Genomic DNA, 24,091 nt, shown 5'->3' with positions numbered 1-24,091 from the left:
CTACTTAAGGTATTTTCTAAAAAAAAAAAAAAAAAGAAATGGAAACTCTTGTTAAAATCTGACAGACCTAGACTCTGACAGAGTCTAAAAGAGTCTTAAAAAGAAAAGCAGGCTTTAACCTATTAGAATTTTCCATCCTTGACTGCTTTCTCTGTGGGGGATAAGAAAAGAAATGTGGCCAGAGCTAAATGTTCTCACTATTGAGACAAAATTTGCAAAACCAGCAATCTAAAATCAAATTGGAAAACAAAGGGCAAAATGTTAAAAAGCCAAATACAGGTAGCATCTGATAAGCCACTCACAAAAAGAAATCTTATTCCCACACTCCCATCCCTTCATGTAACAACAACAAAACACTATTTACTAATTCCTATGAGAACTAAGGAATTTTATACCCAGACTGCTTACATGGAAACCTAGAGCCATTATGCAAAAAAAGTCTTCATGATCAAATGAATTTCAGAGCCCTCTGTACTGCTTTCATTTCTAATAGTCTAAATGTACATCATGATAGGAATCTATCCTTCTAGGTACCTGGCTCATATTTCCTCTTACTGAGTTTCTTAGGTTTCAGCTCCTAGACTGGATGCCTTCCTGTCCTTAATGGTCCCACCTCCATACACATCCAGCTGGAAGCCCTATTTTATATCCCATAATGTTATCTTACCAGTAGTTCACAAAATTTTACTCACAAAACTAAATACAGCATGTAAGACATGTAAGGTACTTATTAAGGCTGACTGCTGATTTACAGACCCTACATCTAAACTAAAGTTGGATCCTGTTTTCATAAAGATAAAAGCAGTTAAAATAATTTAAAGTTTTACTCAAATCTTAATAAAAGATTAACCATAAACTAACAAACGTTAAGAGTTAACATATGAAAACTGCTATAATCAGGCTATACTTTGAATATACTGGGTTTAAAAAGTGAACGGTATTCTTTATTTAAATTGCATTTACACTGTTTTCTCAGACCCATATATCTTTGTATTCCCCAAACTATCTTTTAAAAATATATGGATTTCAGCCACAGGTGTGACTGAAAAAACATATATGTATATGGATTAAAAGTTCTGGAAGATACACAAGTTGATGACAAAAATGACATGAAAGTCAAATATTAGGGGGAAAGAAAGATTTAGAAAAGATGAGAAGATAATATATATCCAAATTCTAAGTTGTTGGGTGGGAGGTACTTTGATAAACTCCCTTTAATAGAATCAACATCAGACATTTGGGCTCAAAAAACACTGTTCATCTTCCAAAACATTCACCTTGTTTGTTTTTGACCAGCTGGAATTTCGTTTCTCTCTCAGCCCAGATTCTATCCATTCTTCACTGAATGCTTGTTGGGAACATAGTCTACAAACCCTCTGCCTACAGACAAGCTCAGCATAAAATGCAGTGATGCCTTTTAGAGAACTGTAACATTTGGCTCAGGACACAGACTAATGAAAATTGTCTAGATCTTGTGATGTAAACAATGCCCACTAATGACAGAAAACCCACCCAAGAGGCAGCCATGAAGAGTTGGTATAAAAGTATCCTAACCCTACCCAAACATTAACTTCAGTATGTTTCCACCTACCACTTCCTTAAAATACTCTGAATGCCTGTTATATAATGTCTACCCAGATCTAAGCTAGTGGTTTTGCTAATAACTTGATTTTTAAAAGTGAAAACAGTTTACATTATCATAATTTCCTGTATTAAAGGTAAGCCTCTCTGGCACATGGTTGATAAAATACTGTCATACACATTAAATTCACAGGGCATGCACATACTTTGTGTGCTTCAGTTTTGCATGACCCCACGACTGGAACTACAGTTGCATCTGATTATCATGAGGCATGGAATCAGCACTGTGGTAGGATATGAACTTTAACACAAAGCACTAGTGTCTTCAATTACCAGCATATCTAATATCCAAGAAGAACAGTTTGAAGCATTCTTAAGAGACAAACAGAAGAACTTTAAAAACCACTAATCAGTACTATTCTCTCTCCTTCTAAAGTTAGAAGGACATAAGAATGAACTTGTGATTATGTTTCTGACCTAGCTTTAAAGCTTATTCTTCAAATAAGGTTAAATCACATTTTCGAGGGGAAAAAATGAAAGAATAAACCCTTTCTTGTTAGGAAAAACACCCATTGTTGGGGAGGGAAGCACATATTTCAAGTGTATAATTTTTATACATTTATAAATCTTAAAGAAAGCTGAAAAAAGATTTAAAGATTTAGAAGTAGACAAAACGGAATGAAACCCTCATTTCTGCAGTTGAGAGCAGGTGCTTCCCATTAAACTACACTATTTGCCCCAGAAAAATAGAAAAGTTATTTCAATCAACTGAACACATGTAGCAGGAAATTTTTATGTTGCAATTTTTTCTAGTAATCAAACTGTGACAGCATAAATATGAATCCTCCCCCACCTTTTTTAAGCCAGTTTATCTTTTCCATTTAATCCCTATTTCCATCAAACTTCCCTTATTTCCCTATGGACCTTTACTCAGAATTCTTACCAGGACTGTGAGGTCGCCACCTCTCTCCATCTCTCCTTGATCCAGCTAGTCGCCAACCTCCATCTTCATCTTCTCCATTTTGTTCCTCTCTAAAGATGCGCCAATTTTCACTTTCTGAGCGTATAAATTCATGCTTTCTCCCTACTGATGCTGGTCCACCTTCCTCAAAATTTGGTCTCCCTATAAAGAAAATAATATGGTAAGTAAACATGAGCCTCTGCCGGTAAAGATTTTGAAAACAAACTTCACAGCTAAACTCAAGCTTTCCTGCAAATGTGTCCATTTCAATATTCAGGAAAAATCACTAAAATAACTGAGGGTATTTGCATATATTATTAGACACATTTCTTAAGGCTGAATGTTCATAGACTGTGCAATTATTTTTTAACAAAAATATTATGTACAGTTTTTTTTTAAAAAAAGGCATGCAATGGAAAGTCCATCTTCCTACACAAGACCCTCAGAGTCATATTCCCCAGAAGTAACCATCATCAAGTTTCTTATAAAGTCTTCCAAGCACTGTCTGTGGGTATACTTATACATGTATACATAGCTCCCTCATCCACACGCACAAACGCCACCCTCTGGATGTTATAAATGTTGTTTTGTTTGCTGTTTTCACTAACACTGTATCTTGCCAATCCCTCCTTACCAGCACATACTTTTTAAAGTTATACGATATTTTTCATTATACAACATACTTTATATAACCAACACCTACTGGTGATTCTGCCTAAACATGGCATCTGTACATGTCAGGCCCTCTGTTATTCCAAAACAGATTATAAACTGAAAAGTAGGCCGCATGATGGCTCATGCCTATAACCCCAGCACTTTGGGAGGCCGAGGAGGGCAGATCACGAGGTCAGGAGTTGGAGACCAGCCTGGCCAATATGGTGCAACCTCGTGTCTACTCAAAACACAAAAATTAGCTGGGTGTGGTGGCAAGTGCCTGTAATTCCAGCTACTCAGGAAGTTGAGGCAGGAGAATCACTTGAACCCAGGAGGCAGAGGTTGCAGTAAGCAGAGATCATACCGCTGTACTCCAGTCTGGGCGACAGAGTGAGACTCCATCCCCCACCCCCCCAACAAAAAAAAAAACAAAAACTGAAAAGTAGTATAACCTCATTTACTCTAGCACCTAATACAATACAGGCATACCATAAATTGCTTTTGGACAGAATTCAAAGCTAAGCTATGTCTAACTTAGTATCTAAAAAGTTCCATTAATGTCAAGAGAGCCCGGTACACCAAGTAAACTAAACTGCTATTTTAAAAGGACAAGATCATTCTAAATTGTGCAAATTATTCAGTCACCATTCCACATGTGCTAACATATATAACTCATAACATTTATAAAATCTCACATCAAAATAGTTGAAAATCCAGAATAACATACATTGATGTCCTCAGTTTATGAAAAATAAAAGTTCGTGTCTCGTAATGACAAACTCAATCCTTTTAATTAATCCATACTAAAAGTGAAAAAAAAATAGATAACAACAGCATACGAAAATGAGATTCTAATTTCTGGTCATTCTGTTATATTCCATCTTACATATATTGAGATTCAGCATCCTGCTTGCCCATATGGTTGTTAGTCTGCTACTAAGGTATCATTCTATTGAAAGATAAAATATCTTGGGAGAATGGGAAACATGATCTGCTGCTTTCTTATTGTGGTAGGCAGCCTCTAAGAGCTCACCAACAATCCCAGCCTGCTGATCTCTGTGGAATCCTCTACCGCTAATTATGAGCTGGACTAACAGAACGCAGCTGAAGTGATGAGATGCCACTTACAATATTAAAGAAGACTGCAGTTTCCATCTTGGACACTTTCTCTGAAGGACACTAGTTGCCATGTAGTGACACAGATCTTGTGGAGAAGCTTGCATGGCAAAGAACTGAGGCTTACCACCAGAAACATGAGTGAGTCTGGAAGTGGATCGAACCCCAGTTGAGCTCTGAGAGACTGCAGCATGGGCTGACACCTTGAGTGCAGCCTTACAAAAACCCTGGGCCAGAACCACCCAGCTAGGCTAACCTGTTTCTAGATTCCCAACCCACAGAAACTGAGATAATAAATGTTTGCTGTTTTCAACCACCAAGCAAGGGTTTTATTATCTATGACCTTGCTTTTACCTGCAGGATGTGTCTGGAATGTCAGAATTATATTCTGGCTTTCCTTGGTTTATTAGTCCATTTTGCATGGCTATAAAGGAATACCTGAGGCTAGGTAATTTATTTAAAAAAAAAAAAAGTTTATTTGGCTCATGGTTCTGCAGGCTATACAAGCATGGCACCAGCATCTGCATGGCTTCCAGTGAGACCTCAGGAAGCTGTTACTCATTGTGGAAGGTGAAGTGAGAGCAAGTATGTCACATGGTGAGAGAGGGAATGAGAAAGATGACAGAGATCCCAGACTCTTGAACTCATTACAGTGGGGAGGGGACGAGGGATCCACCCTCATGACCCAAACACCTCCTACCAGGCCCCACCTCCAACACTGGGGATCAAATTTCAACATGAGATATGGAGGGGACAAACATCCAAATTATATCACTTGGCTTACCAGAGAAGTCATAATCTAAATCTATTGCAGTTATTATGTAATATCTGATATGTCAAAAACTATATTGCAGCTTTTAGAAATTATTTTGTGTAAGTAGCTAGAACCTCAGGCACATGCCACCACACTCAGCTAATTTTAAAATTTCATTTCATTTAATTTTTGCAGAGATGGGGGTCTTGCTCTGTTGTTTAGGTTGGTCTTGAACTCCTGGCCTCAAGTGATCCTTCTGCTTTGACCTCTTAGTAAATTATGTAGAAGGACACTTCTGCATAATTTATTCAGTTTCTTCATCACATATTTCCAACTGTTGCCCTAAATAGGCTGTTTAAAAATGTGATCATGTTATGAGAAAATCCTATCCATTGAATTTCAGGGATGCTGAATTTCAGGGAGGTAAATTTTTGAACCTTGTATGTAACTGCTACTGGTACCTAAGTAAACTTTATTGATGCTACAAGTAAAAAAAATAGATCTGAGGCTGGGCGTGGTGGCTCACACCTGGAATCCCTGCACTTTGGGAGGCCGAAGCGGGCAGATCACCTGAGGTCAGAAGTTCAAGACCAGCCTAACCAACATGGAGAAATCCCGTCTCAACTGAAATACAAAAAAATCAGCCGGGCATGGTGCCGCACGCCTGTAATCCCAGCTACTCGGAAGGCTGAGGCAGGAGAATCACTTGAACTGGGTGGTGGAGGTTGCGGTGAGCTGAGATTGTNTTGAACCTTGTATGTAACTGCTACTGGTACCTAAGTAAACTTTATTGATGCTACAAGTAAAAAAAATAGATCTGAGGCTGGGCGTGGTGGCTCACACCTGGAATCCCTGCACTTTGGGAGGCCGAAGCGGGCAGATCACCTGAGGTCAGAAGTTCAAGACCAGCCTAACCAACATGGAGAAATCCCGTCTCAACTGAAATACAAAAAAATCAGCCGGGCATGGTGCCGCACGCCTGTAATCCCAGCTACTCGGAAGGCTGAGGCAGGAGAATCACTTGAACTGGGTGGTGGAGGTTGCGGTGAGCTGAGATTGTGCCATTGCACTCCAGCCTGGGCAACAAGAGCGAAACTCCGTCTCAAACAAACAAACACACACACACACACACACCTAGATCTGACTTAGTAAACTAAAAAAAAAAAAAAAAAAAAAAGAAATTATTATGTGTAAATAATCACCTAGAAACAAAATTTAAGCTCCTTTACAGAAATTTCTGAACAAGTATTGTTCAAAATGGGTTGAACCAATATTCATGTAGAATGGTTTGGAACTAGCATTCATGTAAATTCAGGCTACTTCATTCTCCACAACACCTCCGCCCCCTCCTTCACAAATGAGGAAATGGGTCTTCACTAGTCAAAGTGTGCAGATAAGAACTGGAGCCAAAAAAAAGAATAAAAAACAACACATTTAAAAAATAAATAAATAAAAGAAACAAAAATAATAAACAAAACAAAACAAAAAATAATTGGAGCCAGAATTTGAAACCAGGTCTAATGACTCCAAATCTCATCATTCTTTCTTTGGTGTTGCTTTCCTCTTTATCTTCAAATTTTCTGCCTCAAATCCTTTCTGAAACAAGGAATGCAGAACTGGTCATTCAAACTTTACGAGCTACAGGTTTTCCAACAGTTTGAGAATCACAAGGTTGTTTTACATTTGTTTCTCTTTTGTTAGTACAGCCACATTTTTCATCAAGCCATGTAAGTTCTGCCTCCAGGGGCCGTGCTCATTTTTATAAGGGTGAAAAGACCTTAAGAACTTTTAAATGGACTTCACTCATCTCCCCACCTCTTTAAGAAAACATTTTTTAAAAGCACACTAATCACAAATGTACAACCGACAGAGTTTTCATAAAGCAAATACATATAATTTAACTACCACCTTAGATTTTTTAAAAAAGATTTTAAGGAGCCTCAAAAATCTTCATGTGTCCTCCCAAATCAGCCCTTCCCAATATAAACACTATCCTAGTATCTAGCCCCAAATATTAGCTTTGTCTGCTTTTAAACTTTTTTATAAAATGGAATATTCATTTATATCTGGCTTCTTTTGCTGAACATTATGAAAGACTCATTCTCCTTGCATGGGGGCCATGCTAATCTTCTCTGTATCGTTCCGATTTTAGTGCATGTGCTGCCGAAGCAAGCACGGGAGATTCATTCTCATTGTTACAAGGAATATTTTGGTCTTTTACATTGCTGTACAGGATCTCACTGTATAAACAAACCACACTGTATTACTCTTATTCTACTGTTTAGAGACATTTAGGTTGTTTTCTACCTTTTTGCTATCATAAGAATTGTGCTTCTATGAATATTCTTGGACATGACTTTTGGAAGTATATGTTCGGATTTCTGTTGGGTATATATTTAGCATCAAAACTGCTAGGTCGCAGTATGCTCAACTTTGTTTACTACTACTGAATATTCTTCCAAAGAAATGGTACTACCGGCCAGGCATGGTGGCTCACGCCTGTAATCCTAACACTTTGGGAGGCTGAGGAGGGAGGATCACTTGAGTTTAGGAGTTTGAAACCAGGCTGGGCAACATGATAAGACCTCATCTCTATATTTATCTATAATTTTAAAACATAAAAAAAAATTTTAAGAAAGAAATAGTACTAATTCACCATTTGTTTGCTTGTTTGTTTTTCTCAAACCTCTAGCAATCATTAAATGACTCACTCCTTTACAGACAAACACAATTAGAGACACAGGATTAAAAACAAAGATAAGGCTCAGATACAGCAACTGATCTCCAGGTCCATGGACACACAGGTAAATAAACAACCTAATTCAGCTGACAAAATGTGTTAATGTATCTCATCTGATCTTCATAATAACCACAAGAGATTAAGTCAACCATCATTAACTCTCTTGCTTCTGCAAGGACAGGGATACCTGTAAGTTGGTTTCCCAACATCACACAGCTGAATCATAATCAAATCAGAAACAGAACCTAGGCAGTGTTCAAACTCCTAACCTATGGTTTATTTCCACACTAAATGATTCTTAATGGTTCACTCATAAATTTGACCCATTGGAAGCAGCCAGAAATTCTAGAGAAACTGAAATGGGAAGAAGGAGATCTGGGATTCAAGTATAACAAGCTGAAAGGGTAGTAGACAAATCATGCATGGTACATCTTGGGGAAAGTGTCAACATCTCTAAAAAGGGGAGACATGGAACTAAATTTGTTTTCATCTTCCCACAGAATGATTTCAAAATGTATGCCCCTGAAAAAAAAACGGTTAAGACCAACCTCTTCAATATAAAAATTTTATTCTAGAAATTATTTAGAAGGTGACTTCAAACACAGCCATAAAAATGCACATTTCCCATTACTACTAATATAACTAAAAATTATACTGTATCTAAGCGATCCCCTAAAATATTAAAATAAATCCCTTCTAACCAAATTGATTACAGATTTACTTGTGCAAATTTGGATGTGTGGGTGGGAGTGCCAAGGAGACTGTCATCTTTGTAATTTGAATTAAATATATATATATATATGTATTCCTGATATAATTTAAAATAAATAATAGGTCAGGCATGTTGGCTCATTCCTATAATCCCAGCACTTTGGGATGCCAAGGCGAGCAGATCACCTGAGGTCAGGAGTTTGAGACCAGCATGGCCAACATGACAAAACCCCGTTTCTACTAAAAATACTGAAAATTAGCATGGCCTGGTAGTGTGCGCGTGTAGTACCAGCTACTCAGGAGGCTGAGGCAGGAGAATCGCTTGAACCGAGGAGATGGAGGTTGCAGTGAGTCGAGATTGCACCACTGCACTCCAGCCTGGGCAACACAGCAAGACTCTGTCTCCAAAAACAATAATAATAAAATAAAAATAAATAAATGATAAATATTAGTCATTCATGGGCAGTTTAGAAGATGACATCTAAGTTCCCTTCACGTCTAAAAATTCCAAAAATTCATAGTAACGAGGACTAAACTGAGTGAGAGTTACATGGCCCTTCCTCAGCATTCAAAATCAAAGGCTTCCTCCTTCTGTAACGTCAGCACCATGACAAAGTCGACTAACCAAATACTGTATTTCAGTTGACTTATTTTTAAAATCTTAACAGATTTACAAACAAGATGATTTTAAAGTAAACCATATTGAATTATTTACAAACTCATGCCTGGACCAAATATTCCTAATCTACAGTCAGTGAATGAGCTCAGGGCTGTGAAGCCTTGCACTGGAAGTGCACTCTGTGCTGGCATGCTTTCTTCTTCTTTCAGGGAAAAGGGTCTATGGCTTTCGTCAGAATTTTAAAGGTGTCTGTGACCCTCAAAAGGCAAAGAAACACAAATTTTAAATGTCTTTTTTTCCATTCAATATAGCAAACATGACTATGAAGAAAACGTATATTTTATGTCCTTACGTTAAAAGCAAATTGTGTAAAGGTGCTAAAATACATATGTACTGCATATACAAATAATTTCCCCAGTGGCAATAAATACTTGGTTGTTTCAGTCTTAGCGTATTAAGTCCAAATAGGATTCATCTAAAAATTAAATTAAATTAAAATGCAGTGTTGGTTTTTGCCTGGTCTAACTGAGTGGACTTCCTAAGGAGAAAGAGCAGTAAAAGGGCACCTGTGTGCATGTTTGACCCACGGCCAAAAATAGTGTTTATGGAAAACTTCAGATGGAGCAAAGAGGCACTCAGCCAACAAAATCTACAGCTGTGAGACTTGGAGCTTACAACTGCCCAATCTCCACAAGCAAAAGTGGAATTATGGGACAGACTTTGAAGGTTGTTTATGTGCAAATTTTTTAAGGAGTGACTTTGTATTACTTTATTCAGATATATATTCTCTGATCAACACCAAAAAAATATTCTAACACCAAAGTAAACAGTGAAAGGGCATCCCACCCAAGTGTTGATATTTACCACCCTTCTCCCCTACAATTACTTATAAACAAAACTCAGGGTGGCTAAGACAGAGCAGTTTAAATTCTATACCCAGAGAGTTACAACTTTCTCCCTGAGGAATAAATAACCTGCTCAGCTGGTTAATCTGAGTCCTGAAAAAACAGTAGAGACTGTAGAAGCTGCAGTGTATCAGAATCTCAGAAAAAGGTCCTCAGGCCATTTGAATATGTACCATAACCCTACAGTCCTCATGCTCAGCTGTCTGCTGGTACACACCCAGAGGCTGCCTGAAATCTGTGGGAAGGCAATTAGTAGTTGGCTTGGACATGTGGAAATGGAAAGAGACTACGCATCTTCAAAAGAAAGCTAAGTACACTATGTAAGCAAGAACATGGAGACCAGGGCTAAAGTTTTAAAGCTGTGAGATTACCTATTTACATAGGCCAGAAATCGCACTCCAACTGAAGATGTTATTGTTCTCAAGAAAAATGTGATACATTTATATAGTGAATTATTTCAGTCGGAAAGAAAATCAAATGTCTTTAGGGACAGAGGACTAGATTTAATATAGAATAATTTACCTGGTCTTGGTACCTTGCTTAATTTAATCATTATAATTTTGGAGACACAATCCATCAATCTATGAACAGGTATTTAGCATTTATGTTCATTCACAGAAGAAATGTTTTAGAGCCATTTCCAATTACCTTACTGTGAAACAGCTAAAACAGAAATAACACATTGTCTAGATGGGAAGAACCATGAGTTTTTGGCTGAAGGTGGCATACCATCTGTGCCAATATCCATGTCATCTCAGTGAAGGAGCCCCAGGAAACACCACCCCAAAATATGCTGCTTTGGTATGCTCATTACTGCAAACTGAGAGAACTTGAGGAACATCAAGTACAGGGAGGGGCCTTCTCTGATGCCCCCTTAACTCAAAAAATTCCTTTGTCCTCTCTCTAGAATTTCATCAATCAGGAAAGATTAACCTTATCACATAAGAGATTAAAAGGACCAGTAATGATCTTCCTCAAGTTAATTTTTAATACCTGAAAGACTTTATCTCAATAACTTGACAACTTTTGTTCATCATACATTTCTTCCCCTCATTTTCCCATAGCGTGTCAGTCAATACCTTCCCCCAGGACCTCCATATCCCTATTCCAATGCTATAAGAACTTCAATCATCTGGTCCTTCCTCGAGTCTCAAGTTTTGTGGGACTCTTGTGCATAAGCACATAAACTATTTTTCTTCTGTTAAGTCTACCTACTGTTGGTTTATATTTTGGACTCAATTATTCAAACCTTCAAAAGGAAGAGAGAAGGTCTTCTCTTTCCCCTACACCAGCTAACCTGGTAACTTCAACCAGAAATGACTTTAAATGCTCAGGCTATTGTAATGGGAGTGCTATGCTCCTGAGTGGGCACTTCAGAGCTGGTCTACAATATTCACAGTTAGCAGTTAGGAATCACTGTTTATAGACCATAGCAAGACTTTCAAATTGTAGAAATCCAGAAATTAGAAAATCCAAAATTCACTTACGACATTTCCTTCTTAATTGAAGATCATTTTTGTCTCAATATATTGAAACCAAGTATACTATGGAAAAAGACTTTTAAGTTTAATAAAATCCTTATCTGTCTTGCCTACTATAGTGTATATTCTCAGGCCAGGTGAAGTGGCTCATGCCTGTAATCCCAGGACTTTGGGAGGCTGCACTGAGAGAACAGCCTGAGCCCAGGAGTTCAAGACCAGCCTAGACAACACAGCAAGACCCTGCCTCCACAAAAAATAAAAAATTAGCCAGATGTGGTGGTATTACTACAGGGGGTGGGGGATTAGGTGGGAGGATCACTTGAGCCTGGGAAGTCGAGGCTGCAGTGAGCTGTGATCACACCACTGCACTCCAGCCTGGGTGACACAGCAAGACTCTATGTCTAAAAAAATGAAAATAAAAAATATATAATGTATATTCAAAACACATGACAGATACACTCAAGTGCTTCTGCTTCCTATAAGCAGGATTATACTATACTTGTTCTAGTATTTTTTTTTGTTGTGTTGTTCTGTTTTTCTTCAATTAGTTAGCTGGAAATTGATATACATTATAATTCCTACCAGTGCAAGCAGGGAATGAGCATCACACCACAAATCCCTTCTTTATACTTTACCTTCCCTAGTTCTGAAGGTGTTTCTAAATGCTGTGTCTGAACTTGTGTTGAAGTATTTGGTATTAATCAAACAAAGAAGGAATTAATATATTTTTTAAATTGGGGGGGACGGAGAGGATTCTACAAAGGCGGATTTCACTTTCTAAGTAGCATTATATTAGTCTACATTAATAATTTTCCCAGCAAGCCTTCCAAGATTTTACTTTGAACAATCACAGTCTTTGTTTCTCAGATCCTCTTACATGTGATCTGAGGTCTGGTCAAAGTTTTAAAATCAGCAGCTAACAGAGGAGGAGAAAAGCACTGTTCACTAAAGCATTGCACAAAGCCATACCACAGCACGTTTCAGGATTCTGACAAGCTGGATCACATTTTCCAGCTAAACGCTATTTCAGTGTTGTGTTACATTTTCTGTACACCATACACTATGTTTTATTAATACTATACTTCATCACACTGATCAGGGAAACATCTCCTAAACATCACTAAAATAAGCCTTAAGAAAATTCTTCAATTCTTTCACACAGGTGTGTATTTTTAAAAGTGTCAGGTGCAGAACAATTAATTTTATTCCTATTCAAGGTCTTTGCATACAGCCTTAAAAAAAAAAAAAGTTTGTTTCCTAGCCAAAAAAAATAAAAGATTTCAGATAACCAAATTATCTAATTACTAGTTCTGGAACTAATGGTAGCCATTCTGATGACACACGAGAAAAAAACTAAGAACATCAATGCATTAATGTACGCCTATAAGTCTTTATCCAAATAAATCTTCCCCAAACACATGGTGGGAAAAAAAGAAAAAAGATTAGTAAAGGAAGTATCTCACACTTCAACATGCTATATAAGGAAAGACGGCTGAAAATAAATCTTGCAGGGAATTTCATCCCTTTGAACTTTCAAATAAACTCTTAAGTAAGATTATGCAAACTTACTAAAGACCGGTCCTGATTAGAGGGAAAAAATGCACCCCTTCTCCAAGTCAGTTCTGGAGGCTTTCTCCAGAGTTGTTAAGGTTTGTGTTGGGTAAAGAAAGACCTCCTAACAAACCAGCATTCTTTTCCACATGATCAGAGCTAATTGGCCCCCCTGCAGGCTAAGTGACCAATCACATCAACTTCAGCTGAAACCAGCCCCCACAACGTTATAAACACAGGAATCTAAGCTGTAAAATCAGTTCAAGAAGAGAACCTACAAACTAGACTTGTAGATTAAAATTATCTGATCAAAAAGGCAGACTCTATAAATTTCCTTAAGACCTACCTTGGCATAAAGGCTGACCCAGCAAAAGAACTGGTGAGTACATGCAATAATATCCACTCTTATTTCTTTCCTTATGGGAAACAGGGAAGGAAACTGACTGGCAAATAGGAACACAGCTAGATTACTTCCAATAGATTTTCAAAACAAGGGCATTATCTATAGGGTAGTATAGTAAGGTTTCTATATTCTTTTACCTTAAATTTTAAAAATGGAATAACAGCCATATTGAATGCATTACTAGATATTTTCTTCTTAACTGTTTTAAGTGTACACTATTTTCTATTATAATGTATCAGTAGAGGATAAAGGCCTTAGGAAAAAAAATTCAGTGGCTTGAGAAAAGTCTTTTCTTTTGGAAGGAATTTCAAAACCCAAAATGAGCATAAAAAAACAAATGCCAAAAGAATAAGCCACTTTGTTTTTATTTCTTTAAGAAGAAAGTGATGAGTATCCTAATTGTAAGTTTTTAAGCATGGAATTATTGCTGAAATTAGTAGATATTTCTGTAATTAAGAGAGTAAAATAGAATCTCTGAGCTTATATAATAGGGTTAGAACTCATAGTGTTTGCCCTAATTATGGAGGGCAGAAGAAATCATTATAAGACTTTCGATATCAAGTATTTACACCAGACGTGAACAAATACATAGTAATACCATGTTCATTTAATGTTTGTTAGTTATAGCCTTTATCTTGGCTCCTTAGTATGAACTATACTATTTTATATCATGGGAACAGAAAAGACATAATTGTAAGTGCTACAACCCAATGAGTAGAATGAATTTTGATGATCAGTGAAGCTATCATTTTTTAATAGGTACTATTTTTCCTCCAAATAATTTATCAATGGGCAAATATTTTACAGCCCACACACACACACACAGCAATAGAAGCAAACCTTCCCAACCTTCCACTCCACTTTCTATTGGGATCAGTTGATGAGACTTAAATATCAGGTAACAATAATATAATTTTTTAAACCATACAAGCAGACATCAAACTATACAGAAATAAAAGAAATCATATAGGAAACTTGTATACGTTGTAGGAAGTGGAAATGTGTTCATTTACATAAGTCTGTAGAGTTTTAAGAAATCTTATTACCATAATTCCCTCTTTTTTCACTTTCTTTGTTTTAATCTAAGGATGTCAGGCCAAGGGGATTGAGTGGTTTGCCCAAAATAACACAGCTATGTAACCAACAGTGCCAGAGCCTGAAGGCCATATCCCCTTATCCTGCATTCTCTACACTAAACCACACTGACTGTAGGAGTCCACAGAATAGTTATTCAGGGTAATTGGTTAAGTGGAAATTAGAAATCAATCTTCCTTCTCTATACTACTCCACTTGCCAGCACAATCTAAATCAAATCCAGCAGTCTTAGGTTAAAAAAAAAAAAATGCTGCTTAACTGTTCTGATTATTAGCCTTTGACTCCCCTGTTCACAGGTTTTTCCATGTATTTAGTTGCAAGAGAAAAATAAAATAAAATTGTAAAGAGCCTTGAGTAAGAGTGCCACAAAAGTTGTAGGTAAGAAAACAGCCCTGAAAAGGCCCAAATGAGAATGATGAATTTTGTTAGTTATAGTCTACACAGAAAGGCTCTAAGTAAGGAATTTTAGAACTTTCATAAAGTAGGTTGAAAATAAAAAAGAATCATGGAGCTTTATCTTCCTCAAGCTTTTGTGCAACACTAAGCATTTCGCAGCATTCAGTAGGAGAGTAGCTCCACATGTGGAACAAGCACCAGCGTCCAGGAGCATGAGGGGCATTTCCACACAGACAGGAAGCAACAACAGTGGAGAATGACAAAGTTATTCACCCACCATTTTGAAGGCAACCAAATATCCTTTCATTGTTATATCCTTCCAAGTGTCAAAATCTTTTATTATGTCATCATAATTTTATTTATGACAGTATTATACTTCTAAAATTGTCTTCTCATCTGGCAAAATATAAACTTGGCAATGTTATGTCATAACTCTCCTCTCTACATTGCTTTAATTTTACTGATGTGCAAAACACAACTAGACTATCTAATAATTCAGACTGTAATAATCTTCAAGTCTTGAAAGAAGTCTTTCCTCACTGAAAATCTATTTTTAACTACAAATAATAGGTCTGAACCTAATCAACATTACTGAAGAACAAATATTCTGGAGTGGCTCTTGAACAAAACTAATCAAATGAAACAGTATTATTTACAAAAGCTAAGCAGGGTCAAATGTCTGTTTTGGAGGCAGTATGTCACTAACTCTGGACTCAGAATATATGGGATTCATCTCCACCATTTACTACCTCATTTTCTTTTTCTTTCTTTCTTTTTTTTTTTTTAGAGACAAGGTCTCGCTATGTTGGCCAGATTGGTCTTGAATTCCCGACCTCAAGCAATCCTCCCACCTTAGCCTCACAAAGTGTTAGCATTACAGGCATGAGCCACCATGCCTGGTTCCTCACTTTCATTATCTGTAAAATGGGACTACGAGTGGTACTTATTCTATTACTGTGAAACTTAAGACACTTTTTTTTTTTTTTAAAGACAGACAAAGTCTCACTACGTTGCCTAGGCTGGTCTCAAACTCCTGGACTCAAGCAATCCTCCTGTCTCGGTCTCCCGAAGTGCTGCGAGCCAGACACATTTTTAATAACAATAAAGCAACTAATACTTTACTGAGAGCTTACTCTGTGACAGACACTGGCCACTGGCTTCACATCAGTTTGTACATATGAAGTATTTGGTATGACTCCTGGTACATGCTAAACAATATATATATATATTAGCTAATATTATTAATCATTACTATCACAAGAATCACGAATAAAGTTAACAATGGTTTAATATAGATACTTGAGACAGTTATAGGGGCAAGAAAGGCATCTACTAAAGGTGCTAGAAATTTGGCTGTCAAAGACTATCTTGAGAATGCAGTACCAATCATTTGTGGAAAGACTTATTTCACCAAACACTTCCTGTAGTTAAAAAAAAAAAAAATTAACTGGCTTTGAAGTTAGCTAAACTTGAATCATCCAAATAATCCAAAGCTCCAATTTGCCTTGTGTAAATTTCTTTTATCTGTCTGAGCACCAGTGACTTCATCTGAAAATGGGAACAATAGCTATCTAGTTGAGATACCGAAGAATTAAGAGATAATACAGTATGAAAGCAGTGATCACAGTGCCTATGAAGATTTTGTTGTTGTTGTTTCCAAAGCGTAGAGATCAGGTTAGATTATTTAAAAATAATCTAACAAAATAAGGGTCATTAAGTAGCTATGCCAAGAAAAAATAATACACTAAATGATTATGACAACTTGTTAGGGTCATAAGCTATAAAACATTAAAATAATGCACCAAGACTTTTTAAAGTCTATCATATGAAACTGAAATCGCCATCTAATCTAAATAAATAAATCATCCCAGTGTTTCATCAGGTCAAATCTGAAGAAAATACAAAAAAAAGTCTCTAGTTAATCACCAATAAATGTTAAGTTACCTCAGAGCAAAGAAGAAAGTTGTATATACCTAGCTGGCCAATATCCAATTCCAACAACACAGAAAGGCAGCCTCTAAAGCCCCAAAGTCCCTAGATACAGGAACTAGGAAACCCAAGCAACAACCTAGTTCCACACATTTGTAGTGCCCTTCCTAAGCCCCATTAAAAGGCAGGAAGTGGGTATGCAGCACTCTCAAGGGTATCTACCTCTGAAGGAAGAAGCAAAGGAGAGTTAAATATAAACTCATCGTCCTGGATTGTAGCAAAGAAGAGAGGCTCACTCAAGGGAAGCAAAGCTGCATTTCCTGTTCTGTTCCTGATAACTGCTATACTAAAGTCTTAAGACACCTTTCTTATACGCAAGGATGATTACAAGGAAGGCATACGTTAGATTTCTACTCACCATCTTGAGAAAAGGATAACCACTGCTGAAAACTGTTTGTAGCAGAAAATTAATTATACTAATTTTATCTTTTTAAAATTCTTATTTAACCCCTTAATGATTATTTTAGTTCATTAAACTCTTAAAACTTTTTCTTCTGGTTTACTTACCTTTAAAGCTAATGCTATCTAGAAATGTCTACCTGGAATTTCTTATTTTGCCAAGAAAACAATTCTCTTTCTACCCCACAATCTAATCAGAGCCTAGAATATTCAAAAAGACAGCAATCTATCATCCAGGACAGAAACAATCCATGAACATGGTTGCAAAATGACAAAAACAAATAAAGCCTAATCATAAAACTATAAACAAGGCCAGGTGTGGTAGCTCAACCTTGTAATCCCAGTGCTTTGGAAGGCTGAAGTGGGAGGAAGGCTTGAGAACAGGAGTTCAAGATCAGCCTAGGCAATATATTGAGACCCAGTACCAACAAAAATTAAAATTTTAAAAATTAGCCGCGGTTACAGTGAGCTATGATTGTGCCACTGCACTCCAGCCTAGGAGGGAGAGCAAGACTCTGCCTCTAAAAATACAAATCAATAAATCAAACTCTGAATAGGCTAATTATAAGGCATACATTAGAACTACAGACCTCTAAACGCTTACCACAAATGCAAGCCTTGTCCTAGCACTAAATCTGGCTTCAAAAGATTTGCAGATAGTTTAAAAATAAGCTTCCAAATGACTTCTAATTATTTACACAGAAGAACACTTACATATTTAAACATACTCCTTTTAATTATGAATGAATAATTATAAATTAACTATGAAATGCTAGTCTTTACACATAATATTTGGTCAAATCAATAAATGCTTGACACCTGGACTTATGCAAGGAAGACACAGGGGTATACAATCTCTACCCACAGGAATTTTAAAATATACTCAGAAAATGTTTAAATGTTAAACAATGCCTTAACAGTCATTCAAAGAAACAATGGAAAAGATATTTTAAGGTAACACACAATTAGCTCCCAAATGAATGACTTAGTAAATGCCCCCTTACATAAAGAGAAAAGCGAGCGAGTTGGCGAAGTTGTGGTTAGAGAAGCACTCCCAAGAAAGCAGAAAGTGCATGAGGTCTCCAAATTCACAAACATTAACTGTAAAACAGTTAAGAGCTTACTAATTTACTCTTGATTTCAGAGAAATACAGCCTGAAATGGACAGCAGTAATTGCAAAGTTATTGCTCCCCTCCTAAGTCAAAGATACCGGAGGATGGTCACCAAGGATGGCCACAGCACACTTCAAATGGATGGCGCTCAAAGAGGTCTTGCATATCTTCGAGATGCTTGGGGAATCCTAATGGACATGCGCTGGCGTTGGATGATGTTGGTCTTTTCTGCTTCTTTTGTTGTCCACTGGCTTGTCTTTGCAGTGCTCTGGTATGTTCTAGCTGAGATGAATGGTGATCTGGAACTAGATCATGATGCCCCACCTGAAAACCACACTATTTGTGTCAAGTATATCACCAGTTTCACAGCTGCATTCTCCTTCTCCCTGGAGACACAACTCACAATTGGTTATGGTACCATGTTCCCCAGTGGTGACTGTCCAAGCGCAATCGCCTTACTTGCCATACAAATGCTCCTAGGCCTCATGCTAGAGGCTTTTATCACAGGTAATTTTGTCTTTGTTCTTAAAAAAAAAAAAAAAAAAAAACTACAGGTGTTTGGAAAGGGTATAGTCAGTTATAAGTAATACTGTTACAGAATAATTTATCTATATTAATAGCAGGTAATGTCTAAGATAGAAAAGAAACAGTTTAGAGCCAAGAAAAAAAAATAGGAGAAATGCATTAGGAACCTGTCTCAATGCCAAAATTTTACTTACTGGAACTACTTAAGAAAAAAGAGATCAGTATGACACTAAACTGCAGAAATATCCTATATAAAAAAAAATTTTAAAAAGATTTAAAAGGTTTCCACTGAAGCTAATCATTTTGTCAAACAAATGAATAAATACATTCAATACATATTTTGACAGTTATTTTACCTAACACAGGAATTTGGTTTTTTTTCTTCACTGGGTTAGAATTCCCTCCTATGAGTTCATCTTTTCAACATTTACTTTATGCCAGTGAGCCCAGAACACCACAGTCAGCATCATATGTTAGAGAACAAGTTACGTATACACATTCTTAGCAAAATGCACTGGAAATATGTCCACAAAGATTATGAAATTTTGCTCATGAACACAGAAAACTCTTTCCTTTAAAGAAGGACGACTAGTGCCCTTTTATGTGACATACATACTTTTAAAAGAAAACTTGGCTTTAATATACTATTCAATAATAATCTGAGAAGGCAAGCATTGGGCCATATGCAGAATGATCTGGAATGAAATCCCAATGTGCTACCAACCAGCTCTATAACCCGCAAATCACAAACTTCTACAAAAAGAGTTCCTACACTGGGTCAGTCCTTTGGATACAATTAAGGGGATCTATAAACTTAGATGGGAAAAACTTACATCTCTTGGCACAAACCACTAACTGAAACTTGGCATTTCCTACAGGCAACAAAAAACAGTATCATCAGCAGTATTACTAGCTTTGATTCAAACAGAAATCATAAATATTTTGTCATATCAAACCAGAACACTTCAAAATCACAGTAATAAACCCACCACTAGACTGTTATTTAATGTATCAGTAAGGTACATATGGTACTATAATATCATTTCTTAAATGTTCAACTGAATTTCAATAATTTGGTTTCTTTTATATTTTAAGCACTTAAAACGTAATTCTGATAAGTATTTACTTCTTAGACCTTACCAAAAACCTGCCAATAAAATCTGTGGCACAAAACTGATTAAGAAACTCTTATCTATAGCTTAGGGCACAAGGAAGATACATCTGAAAGGTGCACTGAAATTACCTGATAGTCAGTCCTCCCTTGCCCCAGAAAAGGTATGTTTCAAAGTTTAAGAATTCTTCAAAGTATCCCTCTTTTTTTGGGGGGTGGGGGGATGGAGTCTTGCTCTGTTGCCCAGGCTGGAGTGCAGTTGTACAAACTTGGCTCTCTGCAATCTCCTGCCTCAGCCTCCTGAGTAGCTGGATTACAGGCATGCGCCACCAGATCCAGCTAATTTTTGTATTTTTAGTAGAGACAAGGTTTCATCATATTGGCCAGGCTGGTCTCGAACTCCTGACCTCAAGTGACCCGCCCGCCTCAGCCTCCCAAAGTGCTGGGATTACAGGAGTGAGCCACTGTGCCCAGCCAAAATATCACTCATTCTACTGGTCCCCTCTCCATCCCCAATCATTCTACTCTGAATCTAGTCTCTACTTCAACTTAATCTGGCTGTAGCCAAGTTGCATTTATTTTCTATTACTTTTTTTTAAGCACAGGCAGGAATATAGGAAGTGACCACTTCTTTGACTTGGTAAAAAACTAGAGGACGAAGTTTTACATTTCTCTGTAACAAAATAATTTTGCTTATTCATTTGAAATAATGGTTTTTAAACAGAAATGTACTTTGAAAAATGCTTCAGGCAAATAAGACTAACCAAATTAACAATGAGTTCAATTCCTGACTCACTGAAAGGCATGGCACCAAAAAATGTGTAAATATTTGATATACCCTTCTCATTCAGAAAAAGTATTGATATTTAAAGTCTTCATGCTAAAAAAAATTCAATAATTTCTTATTTAGGTGCCTTTGTGGCGAAGATTGCCCGGCCAAAAAATCGAGCTTTCTCAATTCGCTTTACTGACATAGCAGTAGTAGCTCACATAGATGGCAAACCTAATCTTATCTTCCAAGTGGCCAACACCCGACCTAGCCCTCTAACCAGTGTCCGGGTCTCAGCTGTGCTCTATCAGGAAAGAGAAAATGGCAAACTCTACCAGACCAGTGTAGATTTCCACCTTGATGGCATCAGTTCTGAGGAATGTCCATTCTTTATCTTTCCACTAACCTACTATCACTCCATTACACCATCGAGTCCTCTGGCTACTCTGCTCCAGCATGAAAATCCTTCCCACTTTGAATTAGTTGTATACCTTTCAGCAATGCAGGAGGGCACCGGAGAAATATGCCAAAGGAGGACATCCTACCTACCCTCTGAGATCATGTTACATCACTGTTTTGCATCTCTGTTGACCCGAGGTTCCAAAGGTGAATATCAAATCAAGATGCAGAATTTTGACAAGACTATCCCTGAATTTCCAACTCCTCTGGTTTCTAAAAGCCCAAACAGGACTGACCTGGATATTCGCATCAATGGACAAAGCATTGATAATTTTCAGATCTCTGAAACAGGACTGACAGAATAAGACTTATCCATTTTTTAATGTATTAAATACACCCAGCCAGTTATGCAGCTACTTTTTCTTCACTGTATCTTATGTTTTCTTTTTTCAATGCTAATTACAGCTCTCTGATTACATCACGGTAATCATGCCTACGCCCACATAAAAATGGCTGAGCTAACAATACAAATTCTGGAAACATAACACTCTATATTACAACAAAGTTTGTTACCTGCTAAAATCAATGTAACTCAACTTGACAGACACTTATACAGAAATGTTGCTGGTGAATTTATAAGAATGTGGTATGATACTAGTAATGAAGGCAAAATGGACAGTGAAGTTTAACACAACTGAACTCCAAGAAAAGCAACCATTAAACTCTCATTTTCGTCTGCAAATTGAAGCAATAGTTTAGCTTCAAACCTAGCTCCCCGGGTGGAATGATGACTTCACTATACTTAGTGAACATCCTTTAAAAGCTGGGATTTTTTCAAGACAACAAAGATCATTCATTTGGTTCTTTATACTATGAAACTTGAGTAAGTATTACCTCCTTAATTTTTAACTAAGAACAAAAATTAACGAGAAAAGCAACAAAGTACAGATTTATATATAAACCTAAAAGCATTTCAACATGACACCCAAACACATACATATGTTCATATATTTGTGGCAAAAGGTGATCAGATTAGCTCCTGCCCAAATGGAATCTGCAGGGTGGTATTTTGCATTGCAAGGAGATGCAAAATTTTATTTACTTTAAAATTGTCCTCCATAATAATCAAACAGTGATTCACCTAAATGACTTCTAGCAACCTAAGTAAAAACATTCCCCTCCTATGTATGATTGATTTGATCATATAAAACACCATGAAGGCTCTAATTCATAAATACAAAATAATTTAAGTCTTTATAGATACAAAGCTTTACTTAGATATAACTTCAGTGAGTAGGGGAAAAAAATCTACAGTAGATAAAGCAAAAGATAATTAGGCAACAAAGCATTTTCAAACCCAAATTCCTGTTTCCAACTTCAAATAGTTTTTTCTATAAACACAAAATGAGTGTTTACTCACCAGTAGGAGGTTGGACTAGATGAACTCTAGTATTTCTTTCTAAATCTAATACTCCATAAAAATTATGCTTCCTCTGTTTCATTTTTTATTTTATCTATGCTAAAACGAGCCCTTTCCCTTATGTCCAGTTTAAAATGATCATTTGCATGATTTTCATTTCAATAAAAAAAACAAACTGTCCTTAAACAAAACAAAAACCAAAAGTCACCCTATCAGGTTTCAAACAGATTTGTGGCTGTTCTTTTCTGAAATTTCCCTTATTCAGGTTTCTGTGGGAAAAAATGAAAGTTTAACCTTCCCCACTGGTGATGACCTAGGCAGGAATCATCTCTTGAAATAAATACTAGCTGAGTAAAGGCAAGCAGGTGTGAAGAGCAGGGCTCAGCAGCAAGTCACATTTTTCTACTATTTGACCAAAAGGAAAAGAAAATAAAGAAGAACTCTGGAGTGGTCTAAGACTGATAATAGCAGAAGAATATCAAGAACACAGAAACTTAATTATTGTGAACTTTTGCTGTTTGAAAATCTTAGACATTCATTCTTAGGTAGAAATCAGACCAACAGATTTTCCCAACCCAAGACTATTGTAACACATAAAGACAGCAAGAATTCTTATTTCTATAATAAATTAACAAGATTCACCTAACCTATGAAAATAAAGTAGTATTGAAGACTTACATGGTATGTTTTTTCCTAAAGGCACTACATCACTTACACAGATCACACTCTCGCTAGTTAAGTAAAGCTGCCCAGGGTGATATAAGTGAATGACTAAAACCTGGGATCTAAGGTTCCATTCAAGTCAAATAAGTTTCGTATTATACTTACTGTTTACACATAAATTTGGCATTTGAAAACTAAATATGACTTCCCCTACACATGCCAAAAAAAACTATTGGCAAACTACTGTTATTTAATAAACATTTTATAAATCTGTAAGAAACACGATCCAAAACTTTTTTGCAGGAGATAGAAAGCTTCTGGGAGGACTGTTCATTGTTTCTTTCACTTATTTCAAATCACAGTTTCTAGGTTAAGGATTAGGTTTTCTATAGAAAGACCATTATCCACTGAGGAAAATGAAGTAAAAAAGGAAAAAGGCGGGAAATTACTGGGAGGCAGGAATGGCTACTCTGCCTTCCCGGATGTGCAGCTCACTAACCTGGATCATCTGGGAGCTTGGTCATGGAGTCTGGCATACATCATCAGGAAGACTACTTTGGAACTAATGTTAAACGTTCCTTTGGAAACTGATAAAGATAGCATGACAGTTCCAACAAACTGGAGACATGTAGTTACCAAAAATCTTAGGGGCCTAGTTTTATGTATGTACAAGCCCATACTACCAAGTATCAGAAGAGTCTATAACCAAAAACTGCTATGTCTATTAACAAATATT

The 24,091-nt window shown here is 36.8% G+C and overlaps 2 protein-coding genes across 3 annotated transcripts in view; one reads left to right on the top strand and one right to left on the bottom strand.

Annotated features, from left to right (window-relative positions):
* Positions 1-24,091, bottom strand: part of GIGYF2 (GRB10 interacting GYF protein 2) — a gene marked incomplete at its 5' end in the record, with an annotated part of 108,841 nt that overhangs the window by 74,204 nt on the left and 10,546 nt on the right. Inside the window, one exon of the mRNA XM_017859364.1 lies at positions 2,525-2,704. Coding sequence (XP_017714853.1) covers positions 2,525-2,704 — 180 coding nt within the window. The remainder of the gene's footprint in view (positions 1-2,524; positions 2,705-24,091) is intronic.
* On the top strand, positions 13,332-23,369 carry KCNJ13 (potassium inwardly rectifying channel subfamily J member 13). Of its 2 annotated transcripts, none has more exons than XM_017859378.1 (3): positions 13,332-13,452; positions 18,500-18,739; positions 21,015-23,369. In XM_017859378.1, exons 2-3 carry the CDS (start codon positions 18,516-18,518, stop codon positions 21,073-21,075), a joined length of 285 nt encoding a protein of 94 aa, XP_017714867.1. In that variant the 5' UTR covers positions 13,332-13,452; positions 18,500-18,515; the 3' UTR covers positions 21,076-23,369. The 2 variants fall into 2 exon arrangements, with proteins under 2 accessions (XP_017714867.1, XP_017714866.1); XM_017859377.1 differs by having other exon boundaries at positions 18,500-18,975.

The sequence above is a fragment of the Rhinopithecus bieti genome, unplaced genomic scaffold (genome assembly GCF_001698545.2).
Source record: "Rhinopithecus bieti isolate Rb0 unplaced genomic scaffold, ASM169854v2 scaffold_50517, whole genome shotgun sequence".
NCBI classification, from domain to species: domain Eukaryota; kingdom Metazoa; phylum Chordata; class Mammalia; order Primates; family Cercopithecidae; genus Rhinopithecus; species Rhinopithecus bieti.
The sequence above is the reverse complement of the archived record's forward strand: the minus strand, read 5'-3'. Positions and strand labels throughout refer to the sequence as shown.

What these genes read in the sequence shown, in the direction of transcription:
- KCNJ13 (XM_017859377.1), top strand. Translation starts at nt 18,516, where the DNA reads ATGGACAGCAGTAATTGCAAAGTTATTGCTCCCCTCCTAAGTCAAAGA. An exon ending in GCTAGAGGCTTTTATCACAG is followed by an intron (nt 18,976 to 21,014) that starts GTAATTTTGTCT and finishes TTTCTTATTTAG; the next exon opens with GTGCCTTTGTGGCGAAGATT.